General features: G+C 44.7%; 2 protein-coding genes across 3 annotated transcripts; one reads left to right on the top strand and one right to left on the bottom strand.

Moving 5' to 3' along the window:
* Nucleotides 1–239: 239 nt before the first annotated feature.
* rad23aa (RAD23 homolog A, nucleotide excision repair protein a) lies at nt 240–6,896 on the bottom strand. 2 transcript variants are annotated; one of them, XM_049013776.1, is made up of 9 exons: nt 6,646–6,896; nt 5,892–6,053; nt 5,417–5,568; nt 5,278–5,318; nt 5,055–5,176; nt 3,620–3,698; nt 3,155–3,297; nt 2,894–3,076; nt 240–1,609 (listed from the first exon to the last, which is right to left on the bottom strand). In XM_049013776.1, the coding sequence occupies exons 1-9, from the start codon at nt 6,709–6,711 to the stop codon at nt 1,505–1,507; spliced, it is 1,053 nt and encodes a 350-aa protein (XP_048869733.1). In that variant the 5' UTR covers nt 6,712–6,896; the 3' UTR covers nt 240–1,504. The 2 variants fall into 2 exon arrangements, with proteins under 2 accessions (XP_048869733.1, XP_048869734.1); XM_049013777.1 differs by having other exon boundaries at nt 3,155–3,282.
* Nucleotides 6,897–7,593: 697 nt separating this feature from the next.
* rnf11a (ring finger protein 11a) lies at nt 7,594–11,826 on the top strand. The gene is made up of 3 exons (XM_049013792.1): nt 7,594–8,035; nt 9,357–9,526; nt 10,152–11,826. The coding sequence occupies exons 1-3, from the start codon at nt 7,937–7,939 to the stop codon at nt 10,321–10,323; spliced, it is 441 nt and encodes a 146-aa protein (XP_048869749.1). The 5' UTR covers nt 7,594–7,936; the 3' UTR covers nt 10,324–11,826.
* The last annotated feature ends 225 nt before the right edge of the window (nt 11,827–12,051 follow it).

Raw genomic sequence — 12,051 nt, 5'->3', positions numbered from 1 at the left:
GACCTCCTTGACATGAATCGTCCTCTTTCATGTATTATGTGCGTGAAGTTTGAGCTGCTTGATTCCAAAAATGAAATTCAAAACCTTATTCATATTATTAAAAACACATTCAGAAAACACCTCTCATCCAGGGTGCCCGCCCCCCATGTGCGCTCCCTGAAATAGCCTGCAGACCCCCCCATGACCCAGTAAATAAGCAGATAAGTGGGTGGAATATGGACAGTCATAAAAACAAATACTCACATCCCAAAACTGTTATTTATTGAAGCTCAACACAGGCCAGGAAAGAGAAGTGTAAACACAACTGTTTATACTATTACAAGATATAAAAAGCTACTTATACAGTGACTAGAAACTGCTCGTGTTCGATCACGCAACTCCCTGCCTGCAGTAAAACAGAACACTACAGGAAGCCTTCGAGTTCAGACCGCTGAGACCAAAAGCAACATAAAACAATCAGGTCTTGGGAACAAGACAGTAACACCTATCTCACACACTTAATAAAATATATCCCATGTATATATTTTCTCACAAAAATACCAGGGAAATATTTCATTTGTGTCTCCCCATGTTATATAAATGTATGTAGCTGCCCTGCCCCAGATAGCGTACCATGTGCAGTCAGTTGGAATGAGTCTCACTCAACACTAGTCACCCATTTTCTGCCACAGCGACGTCTGTATTGGTGCCCAGATACCCCAGCTTCTGATCGTTCAAAAAGAAAAAAAAAACAAACCCAACCAATCGACGGACGTAAAAGCTGAGCTCAGAATAGACGCGGTGGGCCAGCCTGGACTTAACGCGACAGTCCCTGAACAGGTGCGCAGGAAGCTACGCGTTGGCTGCATGGTTGGTGACGGCCAATTGACTTCAGCCAAGCGAAGGGCAGATTGAGTGCCGATTTCCCAAGCCGCTCATCTGGGCAGGACACCTCAGAATAACGAAATCTGTGGGAGGTCATCAATATTCTCGGGTTCTGAGGCGTGAAGGACACAATTTTCTTCATAATCACCAGTTTTCCCTAGAACGCAACCCCCACCCGCCCCAGTCATACACGTAATACTGTTGAGATATGACTTCCCCAAGGTCCCTGGCCTGCCTATATGCCTAAACTAGGCTGCCTATTTGCGAAAACACTGAGAAAGGCTGCATCCAGGTACATGCATGTAAGCGGTCTTGCTCTAACGCGGTTTTGTCTTGCCGAAAGGTGCATAGGTACCAGGTCATCCTTCCATGGCTGTATCTCCACACCCCTGCCCACTCACCCCTGGACCTGCAGGTCCCCATATTCTACATATTCAAATCCAGCAATTCCATTGGAATTTAAGTCCATGTTAATCATCCTACCGCCCTTCCTGAAAATGACCCAAAATTTAAATACCCAACCCCACTCCTTTAAGTCATGAGTTTAATTTCTCTATCCCCCCCAAATAATAGAAAATAAGCTTTTCGTTAAAGCGGACACAGTGCTCGAGCCGGGAGCGAAGCGGGCCTCGTCGAAGACTCATTCGTTCTGGTTCAGTAGGAAGTTGGCTGCCAGATTCTCATTCTTCTCGCAAGCGAAATAGGCCTGGAGCACCAGCTCCTCCGGAAATCCCAGAGCCTTCAGCTGGGAGTGAGAGTGAGGCAAACCGAGACACAGAAGAGAAAAAAATCACTTCAGAATGCAAAGTGGATAGAAAAAAAATACAACTTTCACTACTGTAGTCAATTACTTCCAGACTATAAACAAAACAAGCAGCCCAGGTTCAATGGGACTTAAACCTACAACCTTCTGTAATCATCAATTTCAATTAAGCCGTTCATTTTCAATTTCACTGACTGCCATTGACTTTATTATGAGGTCCCCCTTTGTTGTGCAGCCTATTCATTTACTGAATTGAATTGTATTGTACTGTACTAATGAACAGTGTTGTTTCAGTCGAATACCCATTGAAGGTTTGAGGTATTTACAAATCCCTGTATACAGGGCCGCTGATGGGATGGGAATCAGGTCAGTTGTCCCCGGGCCCTGGGAGCCCAAAAGGGGCCTCTAAGGTTTAAATAGTCAACTGGAATAATTGGTCAAAAACACATATTTTTGAAAACTTTATATAGTATGCGAATCACATAACTGCTCGTTATTTTCATCTTGCTAATTTTCCTCGACGTCAGTGTTTAAGAACAATTTCCTTCCCATAATGAAAAAAAAAAGGTTTCTTCTGCTCTTTTAGTGCCAGTCAAACAAACTCGTCGTCCTTCCAAAAGAAACGTCTAACAACGGAGAAGCAGCAGCAGAGACTGTTTAGTTTTTGGGCTTGACTCTGTAAAATACGCCCGAGACCCGGAATGACATTTCAAAGATTTCCAGCAGGCCCAGAAAGATGCAGTGGATTGCAGTGAGGGGGGCAGCATGGTGGTGCAGTTGTTAGCACTGTTGCCTCACACCTCTGGGATCTGGGTTCGAGTCTCCGCCTGGGTCACATGTGTGTGGAGTTTGCATGTTCTCCCCATGTCATCGTGGGGTTTCCTCCGGGTACTCCGGTTTCCCCCCACAGTCCAAAAACATGCTGAGGCTAATTAGAGTTGCTAAATTACCCGTAGGTGTGCATGTGCGAGTGAATGGTGTGTGAGTGTGCCCTGCAATGGGCTGGCCCCCCATCCTGGGTTGTTCCCTGCCTCGTGCCCATTGCTTCCGGGATAGGCTCCGGACCCCCCGCAACCCAGTAGGATAAGCGGTTTGGAAAATGGATGGATGGATTGCAGTGGTCAGACAGGAGAATTGGAAAAACACTACATACACGCATTTGTGTATGATTTTTTTTTTTTCGTTCTCAGGTACGTGTAAGACACACGGCAGGCTAACATAAGCAGCTTTATGTTAGCCTCTAAAGCTCCCTTGAAAGGTGCTTACCCTCTCAATCGCTTCCTTCTCCTGCGGCGTGACCTGGATGTAGTTCACGCCGCTGCCCTCCTCCTCCTCCACCTCTTCTTCTTCCTCAGCCGGGCCTAGCCCCGCCCTCTCTCCCAGATCCTCATCTTGTCCCGGCTGTTCATTCAGCATTTGTATAAACAGTTCCTGGTGTTGGTTGATTTGCTGCGGACAGAGATGGGAGGCGGGGTTTAAGAGGTCGCATGTCTGCGTGTGTGTGTGTGGGCGTGTACGCCCAGTTACCTGCAACATGCGCGGGTTGTCCCTGCTCAGCTGCTGCAGCAGCGCCGGCAGCAGCGCCGGGTTCTGCTGTATCACCTGCCGCATTCCCTGGAACTGGGGCTGTGAGCGCAGGAACTCCAGGGGATTCCCTGCCGAGTGACACGCTGGGGTGACAATGCCGACACGTGCAGACACACAGGCAGAAGCAAAATACACTCAGGGAAGCTACGGAGCCCAAAGTGTGTCCCTGTTTTGTCAGCAGAGGTGGAGCGTTCAGGTCCAGGAAGTAAAAATCCAGACCAAGATTTTGTTTCAACCAACCAGTTGAGTTCTCTGTGAATGTCACTCTTCACACTCAGCTGGTTGGTTGAAAGAAAATCTTGGTTGAGATTTGTACTTTCTGGACCTGAACTTTCCACCTCCGATTACCAGGCATCTAAAGTACAGGAGAAAAAGGCGATTCTTAGAGATTCCTGCAATGGTCACCTTCAGTGCCTTCAGAGAAGGTGCTGGAATGGGCTTCAGGCGGGGGAATGCTCTCCTGCACTGGTGTGCTGGGGATCCCCTAGGTGAAGAATATCAGTATCTCACATTAACGAAAAACAACATCAAACTGTAGCAGGTCTGCAGCAAATCTTAACATGCTTGTTTATGAAATAGGTTATGCTGGGCAATACAAACAGAACTAAAACATCATACTGAGTTAATAATGGAGTTAGTCCTTGTGTCCCACTTCTTTAACTCTAAACCCAGGCCATTAAATAGCTGCTTTTCAGAGGTGGGAAGTAGCGAAGTACAAATATTTCATTACTGTACTTAGGTAGAATTTTTGAGTATCTGTACTTTACTTGACTATTTATTTTTGCGTAAACTTTTACTACGTACATTTTAGGATGAATATCTGTACTTTCTACTCCTTACATTTTCAAATTAGGCTCGTTAGTCTTGTTTCGTTTAATTTAAATGACATTTATTAGGGCATTTTACCTATTCTGATAGAATAATGCACGCCATCCAGACAACTAGACTGGTTGGTTGAGGCTTAAAAACGTTTGTAAACACACACAGAAAAGTCAATCCCATTGTTGTATTCGTCTTTGCACATAATGCACAACATGATAGACATGATAAAGCGAGAGAGAGAGAGAGAGAGAGAGAGACAGACACTAAAACCAGGCGGTAACTCAATGGGAAAAGATATCATGATTGCAGTGGAAGAAGGAAGCATGAAAACAAAGTAGCTTGACGAAATGTCAAATGCTGAGAGTGTTTGCGGAGTCTTTAGAGAAGCACTCTTGTAATTGAAAGATTGCAGGTTCGAATCCCCGACCAACAAGGCACCACTGAGGTACCCTGAGCAAGGTACCGCCCCCAAGCACTGCTCCCCCAGCGCTGAATTAGCTGCCCCCTGCTATGTCACATTGTCACATATGGGTTAAATGCAGAGGACACATTGAGTTGTTGTGCACTGTGTGCTGTGGTGTGTCAACAATAATCCCTAAATTCTAGTTCGAGTATTTGCATACAAATAAAGCAGTATGCGCTTGTAATCTTTTACAGTACTGAAATATGTTTTGCATGATGCGTTCAGGAAAAAGTCAGTCGTCATGATGGTAATAGCCAATTTCTCTGCTTGTGTTCAACATAACGCTTGAACACGGGGTCCAGTCAGTGTTGCCCAAAAATGGTGGTTTTGTCCTTTGCAAGGGTACTTTATACTTTTTATGTTTTAGATTCTCTACTTTCCACTTTAGATTGAGTAAAAAAAGTGAAGTCAGTACTTCAGCTTTTACTGGAGCATTTTTAAAAACGTGTATCTACGCTTCTACTTGAGTGAAGAACGGCTTCCATTGCACGTGCAGCACAAGCCGCCGTGCATGCTGGGATACGGGTGTGGGAGGTTGCGGTAATGAGGCCTCACGTTGAGGAGGTACTCCACAGCCCGGTCGGGGTTGCAGTAGCTGGCCCGCAGAGCTGCCACCACCTTATCCCGCTCGTAACCCATGGCCACTATAGCCGTCACCATAGCCTCGTAATCTGGACCTGTAACAGGCAACGAACAAGATCGGCCAATGGAGACAGAGAGGTAACAGGGGAAAAAAACACGGGACACTTTCTGTCACAGAAAGCGGCTTCCCACTCACCCATGGGGAATGACTCCAGAGTGTCTTTGTCAGGATCGGGGCTGTAGGAGGAAGACAAGGTCTGCCTTATTATGGCCATATCAGCAGATTACGGCAGGACTATATCGGAGTGAATGAGCCTGACAGAGAGCGCCAGTACCCTGTAGAGGGATTGGAGCGCTCTGGGGGCTTGTCCTCCCCCGCGGGGATAGGGATGGCTGCAGGGGCCGGCTTCGGAGGAGGGCTGGATTCGGCGGGCGTGGTTTTAGGTGGTTCTGCGGCCTGCGCTGCCCCCGATGGAGGTGACTTCGCCTGTTTCAAACAATAAGGGTCAATTAGGCTGAGAGTCAGCTTAAGGCAGAGAGTGCAGCTTAACTGGTTGTCCTCAGAGACGCTGGGGCACGGGGAGCCGGGGGCCGTCATACCCCCCCCCCCCCCCAGCTAAGCACAGCTGCACAACACGTGCCCACAGAAGCAGGGAAGTGCAGCTTGCTGCACCTGTCGGTGCATGGTAATGAGCCAGTGTCACACCCCACAGCTGTTTCTGTCTTAAGCGGAAACCTGAAACTCTGACATAGACTGAATAGCTTGTGCAATACATAGAGGGGATATATATATATATATATGCCTTCTACCTTTGACACCATGATCACCACAAAGTTCTTCTCATCGATTTTGTACTCCTTGATTGGCATGTCATCCTGCAGAATCTTGCCTGCGTAGATCAGCTTCAGGCCTGAGACTGGGAAGCTGTCCTTCCCTTTCTCTGCTTCGATCCTTTCTTTCAGATCTTTTACCTGCGGATCGGCCGTGGGACATAAATATAACATGTCGGTAAACGGGACAGCTGGATCGGTCAAAAATTCCTGCAATGTTAAGTTCGCGCGTCTGTAGCAGCGCGGTTATTTGTCATTCAAATGATGCAGCTCCTAATCACATCATACTTTATGTGTACTTTATTCTCATACTTTACTAAAAATAATATGTATAGAAATCATTATATTCAGCTAGAACCTTGAACGCCGCAATGTATCGATATCAGCGGTAATAAAGGATACAACGAAAATGTCACCACCCATCTCACATATGATTAAATATCACTAAACAGACACCTACTGCAGAGCTGTGACTTCAGGCAAAGTTTATTAGACAACAAGCATTGTAGCTAGAGATGCATTTATAAAAAGTCAATAACTAGCTGACCATTACAATATTAAAATACTAATCAATTTATCATGTGTTGATTTAAAAGGAAACACTTCCAGAACGCGGAATAATTGGGGCGATTAAATTCTATATTGACAGACGGAACTCTCCCTATAAAGTAAATGTTCAAATACCTGTAACATCGCATTGCCACATACACTTGGACTGCTGTGAGACACTCACCGTCTGCTGATCGTCAATGTTAATCTGGATCGTCTGTTGCTGCAGCGTCTTCAGTGTGATCTGCATTGTTACGCCACTGCTCGATCAACTCCTCTCCAGTTGTTTCTGCGTTCGTATCCCAGCTCAACACGCCAGTCAGTCAATCGGAAGAGTCTGTTCGACCGTATCAGCCGGGAAAAAGAGCAGATCGGCAACGCAAGGCAGCATTCAGCCGTCGGCCGCCATCTTTGCCATGACAGCGAGGCTGACGCATGTACCACGTGACACATCGTATCTACTTAATTTATGCTGTACATTGTAAGCACTGGTGATATTCAGTTATTCATTTATATGGATTACATTTTTACCATCTTCACATTATAATATCTTAAGAATTGTATATTCCATTTATTTCAAGACGTTTCGCACATGCCTAACAGTTCATTGTTTCTGCGACATCTTATACTATGTAATTGACTAATTCCATGTTAAATATATTTTCGAATTATTTGTACATGGTTCACACTAAAAACGCTACGTTACATTCATTCATCCATGCATTCATTCACTCATACATTCAGTCATTTTGTTCAATCGTTCATTCATCTATTTTCCATACCGCTTGTCCTATGCAGTGAAATGAAAAATAAAGCTGTTATTCTTATTAACCATTGTCATTTTCAGTTTATTTTCTATATGTGACGTAGGATATATGTAGAACCATGATTCGTCATAAAATATGATCAGAAGTATAATTTGTCTAAACATTGTATGCGAAGTAGCAATTTATAGAATTATAAATAGCATTTCTCCACTATTGTTTTATCAAGTAACTAGATAATATTTACAGTTTACAATTTTGCCTGAGTACTCAGCACATCTATTTGAGTGCAACAAAATAGCATCTGAAAAAAAATTACTTTGAACATTTCACTACAATCTCCAGAATGCCTTGCGGGGCATCGTACATCCGCTCCAGCAGTTTGTAAACAGTGCGAAAGGAGAGATGGAGTCTGCGAGAGGTCTCACCTAAATTTATTAGCCATATAATAGGACACAGAACTGCTGTCCATTGCAGACAACCGCTGAAACAGAAGTTTGTTTTCAAGGCCCGTCGACTTTTTATTTTCTGCAATCAAAATTTTGAAGGATTGTCTACAAAACGCAAACGTCCTGCAAGCAATTGTGTTTCTGGATCAGAGTTTTTTTTTTTTTTATCCGAGGAGTGTTTCACACCAGACGAGAAAATCGCTGTCACGGCCGGTGTATTCATCTGGTCCGGCCATCTAGTCCGGGTTTGTGGTGCCTTTCGATGGGGAATTGCCTGTCCTCCCAGGGCGCCGATGATTTGTCGCTGCTAAACGAGTCGGAGGGAGCCAGTCTGCCCGGGGAGCCGCCGCCGCCTTACCAGGTGTGCCGCTAGACAGGGCGGATCGAGCAAATCCACGCCGGGGACTCGAAAGCACATTAACGCCGTAGCGACTAATGATACCGTTGACTGTTGTGATTCAGGCGCTTGTGCCGAGTTGAGATCAGCGAGCGATCGGTGCGTCGAAACAGGCGAGAAACGCCTGTTTATCTCCGGTCTCCAAATCTCGGTGAAGTTAGAGGTCGCAAAATACGCAGCGTAGGCTTGCAAACTATCTTAAAGCGTGGAACATTTGCTCTGCCATCTAATATAAGTAGTTCGTGTAGTTTGATGCTTATTTTCACAAGTTTGCACTCTATAATAATTTACTGAAATTAGCGACGGTGCATTGTACATGGGCTGTATGTAGAATCCTAACTTTTTAAGACTTTATTTTTTTAATCGCTGCACTTTCAGCGTGGGCCGCATTAACGATATACGTCATATTAATGACATGCATGTAATTCCTTCGAAAAAAAATATGTAGTTTTTACGTTTTAACCAAAAGTCGAGTTACTAGTGTTGTCGTTCCCTTTTCACCAGTAGTAACAGCGGCCAGACTCGGTGGGTGTATCGGTGCCCTCTGGGACTAGACTTATCGATCAGTAGTGTTGTACCAATGAATGTAACCTTGAAAGGCGGGGGGAACGTGGCCTGGGCTGGAGGGGCCACACGGGTCCGGTCGCGTCACTCCCACGCCGTGGCAGGCGCCCTGACCGCGGCCGGTCACTCGATAACATAATTACAATGGATCCCTCTGTGATAGAGAGTCATAAGATAAAATACTTAGTAGGATATTATGAAAATAGCGAACCGATTAGAATCTAAATATTTCAATAGCTTATGATCACAGAATTTAATAAGCTTAAATCCTATCATTTTAAACGACGATTTAAACTATGTTGGCATTTGCGCCTTCCAATATCAAACAATAATATTTTCAATACTTTCAGTACGAAGTTTTTACGATGATTATTTACCCAAAATGTTCGACGTATTGTTTCTTCTTTACAGTGTTTTGAAATACTTTAATTGTAATAATGCGAAACAAAGTATTTTGATTTTGGAACTAAAAGGCCAATTTCATATTGCAAATAAACTTATAACAGCGGACATCCTTGCCTTAAGTGATTTACGACGATCTTTGATCTACAGCCCTTTGTAAATTTTGAGTCTTTCTGCTCTGTTAGTAAGAAGGGCTTAACGTGTTTGGCAATACTGTTGAGCTTTGGTTTGCTTACAATGTACAATGGAGCTGTTTGTTTGTATCCCTGAAATCCTGTAATCTTTTTGCCTGGTTCGGTGTCTGTCTGTCTTTACGCAGGAGCGCACCCAGGTCCCTGTGTACCATCCCACACCTAGCCAGACCCGGCTCGCCACGCAGCTAACTGAGGACGAGCAGGTCCGCATCGCCCAGAGAATCGGCCTCATCCAGCACCTGCCCCGTGGCATTTTTGACCCCGGCTCAGAGCCCTCCGACAAGAAAGTGAAGGAGTGAGTAGCGGGGTGGGCTGCTGTACCCAGTGCCTCATCTTGGGTAGCTCGTTTGACATCCTGTACTAGCAAAGCCACCCAGTTACCCTTGCAGTCACCCATGACACAATACACAGAAATTTATTACTGGGACTTTTAATAAATATCTCAAAAAGCATTTATGTGCCCAATGGCATACGTAGATGATAACCTGAATAAGGCAGTTTTGTGTCCCTCTACTGTGGCTGAACTGCCACAATAAGATATCTAGCTATATATAGTTTTACTTAGACAAAACTATTCTGAGGGCAGAATGAAAAATTATTGGTTCAGAGAGATAACCAATCAGATTGCAGAGGAGGTGGGTCCAACCAATCAGAATGTCATGGTCCCATGTCATCCAGTTACTTGGACCCACCTCAACTACAATGTGATTGGTTATCTCTCAGAACCTATCATTTTTGTGCAAGTATAACTTACACGAGCAACTGAACATCCAACATAATGCTGATGAATTCTTCCGTATTTATTTCTGTATCTCTCTTCAAATGGGTACCATATTGCACTGCCCATTCTTCCAGCCTGCTGATTGGTGCAGTGGTGCAGGGCAGGTCTAAAGCTACCTGTCCCCCCCCCCCCCCCCCAGGTGTGTGATCTGCATGATGGACTTCGAGTACGGAGACCCCATCCGGTTCCTGCCCTGCCTGCACATCTACCACGTGGACTGCATCGACGCCTGGCTCATGCGCTCCTTCACCTGCCCCTCCTGCATGGAGCCCGTCGATGCCGCCCTGCTGTCTTCTTATGAAACCAACTGAGCACGCCCCCCCAACCCCCCCTGCCACCACCCACCCCCCTGAGTTACTCGACGCCATATTGCTACGCCAGTCAAGCTGTCCAATAGATGGATGGGATGGTGGGGGTTGCGGAAGTGGGGATCAGGTGGGTGTATTCACACAGAGACACAGAGAAGTAGGTAGAAGTCATTTTTAGTGGCGGAGGAATGGGGCATCAGCGTAGGGGGTTGCTTTAGAATGAAAGGTATCCCCAGCTTACAGAGCAGAGCCCTGGCTTAACCTTTCTCTACAAGTCATCAACAAAGGCTAAAAAATACTTATGTAAATGTGAGCAAATATCCATTGCCACTAATCATTGGATGAAAACATACTTCTGTGGGATAAATCCTTTGCTTGAGGAAGAAACAGTCCTAACCTTAAAGCCCCAAGATCAAAGGTACAGTGTATTAAGTGGAATCCAGTGCTGTATTCTCTCGCGTTTGGTCAGAGGGAGATACATTCCCTGTAATGGTGACATTTACCAACCAGCAACTGCGTATTTTGCAGAGAACAGCAAACACGATGCATTTTTTTGTGCTGAAGGAGAGGTATATGGTAGGGTGTTTGGGGTGGGGGGGATCCATAAAAATGCCCCCCGGAGCCTCCCACAAAAAACATCTTGAAAGCCTTTTTTGCATTTCATTATTGGTTCACTGATTGGATAGCAGGTGATCGGAAATGGCTTTCTCGTGCTTTTGAGTTTTCTTATGGGGGGAGGGGGTTGGCAGAATTGTAGTTGTTCCCCCAGCTGCTGTTAGTTAACTTTGCCTTTATATAAATGTGTGTGTGTGTGTGTGTGTGTGTGTGAGAGAGAGAGAGCATTGCCTTTGGCTCTTCTGCTCTACCACTAAGACTGTTTCTCAAGCTGTTTTTGTTAGTAACTATTAAGAACACGGTCACGACATGCAATCCGGCACACATCTCATCAACTTCTGAATGGTCTGTGTTGATGTATTATTCCTGTATTTGGCCTTTTTCGGGGGTCTGACCTGTGTCATTGCACTTTCATTCTTATCAATGGGGGTTAGAATTTTCACTTTCAAGTTTGGGGGGGAGATGAGATTCAAATATGATTTATGTTACCTGATTAAACATTAGCACTCAGCTTGAAATTGTAAATCCTTCGTAGCTTTATTTTGTTGTTCAGTTAACGGGCAGGAACATTAGGGACAGTGTTTGAGTACAGAATATAACCATTGAATGGTTGGAAAAATTGAAAACTGTGCATCTGGGGTCAAGATTGTTGTATACATGTGTGAAATACAATCATCTCCTGTGTGTCAATCTTAGTCGTTCTTCAAGAGATGCAGAACGAGATATGCTGAGTGTTTTTACCCAGCAAGAAGTATATGATCAACGGAATAAAGATGTGTATAGCTGCGGTCAGTTATAATTACCAAGTTAGTTTTTTTTTTTTAATGTTTGTGGCAGAAACTGCTTTTAGGAAACAAACTACAGACCACAATAAAAGTGGATGTCGGATTACTGTGGAGTAGTGTGTTCCATGTCCTTGCAAAACATGCATTGTAGGACACTGCCAGTGGTCTTATTAAATTATAGTCAATATAAACACTTCAAGGTAAATGAATTATGCAAAGAACATTCTTATAGACTGGATTTGTATGCCGATTGCGATTATACGAAAGGTAAATCTCATTTAACAGATCACGCTCTTACTAATTATAAGGACAGTGAAATAATTGAATTATG

The sequence above is a fragment of the Brienomyrus brachyistius genome, chromosome 5 (assembly GCF_023856365.1).
Source record: "Brienomyrus brachyistius isolate T26 chromosome 5, BBRACH_0.4, whole genome shotgun sequence".
NCBI lineage: Eukaryota > Metazoa > Chordata > Actinopteri > Osteoglossiformes > Mormyridae > Brienomyrus > Brienomyrus brachyistius.
This window is presented reverse-complemented; position numbering and strand designations above follow the sequence as displayed.

Excerpts from the sequence above, each read along its gene's own strand:
- rnf11a (XM_049013792.1), top strand. The coding sequence starts at position 7,937 with ATGGGGAATTGCCTGTCCTCCCAGGGCGCCGATGATTTGTCGCTGCTA. Across the intron at positions 8,036-9,356 it reads AGCCGCCGCCGCCTTACCAG|GAGCGCACCCAGGTCCCTGT; the intron begins GTGTGCCGCTAG and ends GTCTTTACGCAG. Across the intron at positions 9,527-10,151 it reads TCCGACAAGAAAGTGAAGGA|GTGTGTGATCTGCATGATGG; the intron begins GTGAGTAGCGGG and ends CCCCCCCCCCAG.
- rad23aa (XM_049013776.1), bottom strand. The coding sequence starts at position 6,711 with ATGCAGATCACACTGAAGACGCTGCAGCAACAGACGATCCAGATTAAC. Across the intron at positions 3,077-3,154 it reads ACAACCCGCGCATGTTGCAG|CAAATCAACCAACACCAGGA; the intron begins GTAACTGGGCGT and ends CTCTGTCCGCAG. Across the intron at positions 1,610-2,893 it reads AGAAGGAAGCGATTGAGAGG|CTGAAGGCTCTGGGATTTCC; the intron begins GTAAGCACCTTT and ends TCTCACTCCCAG.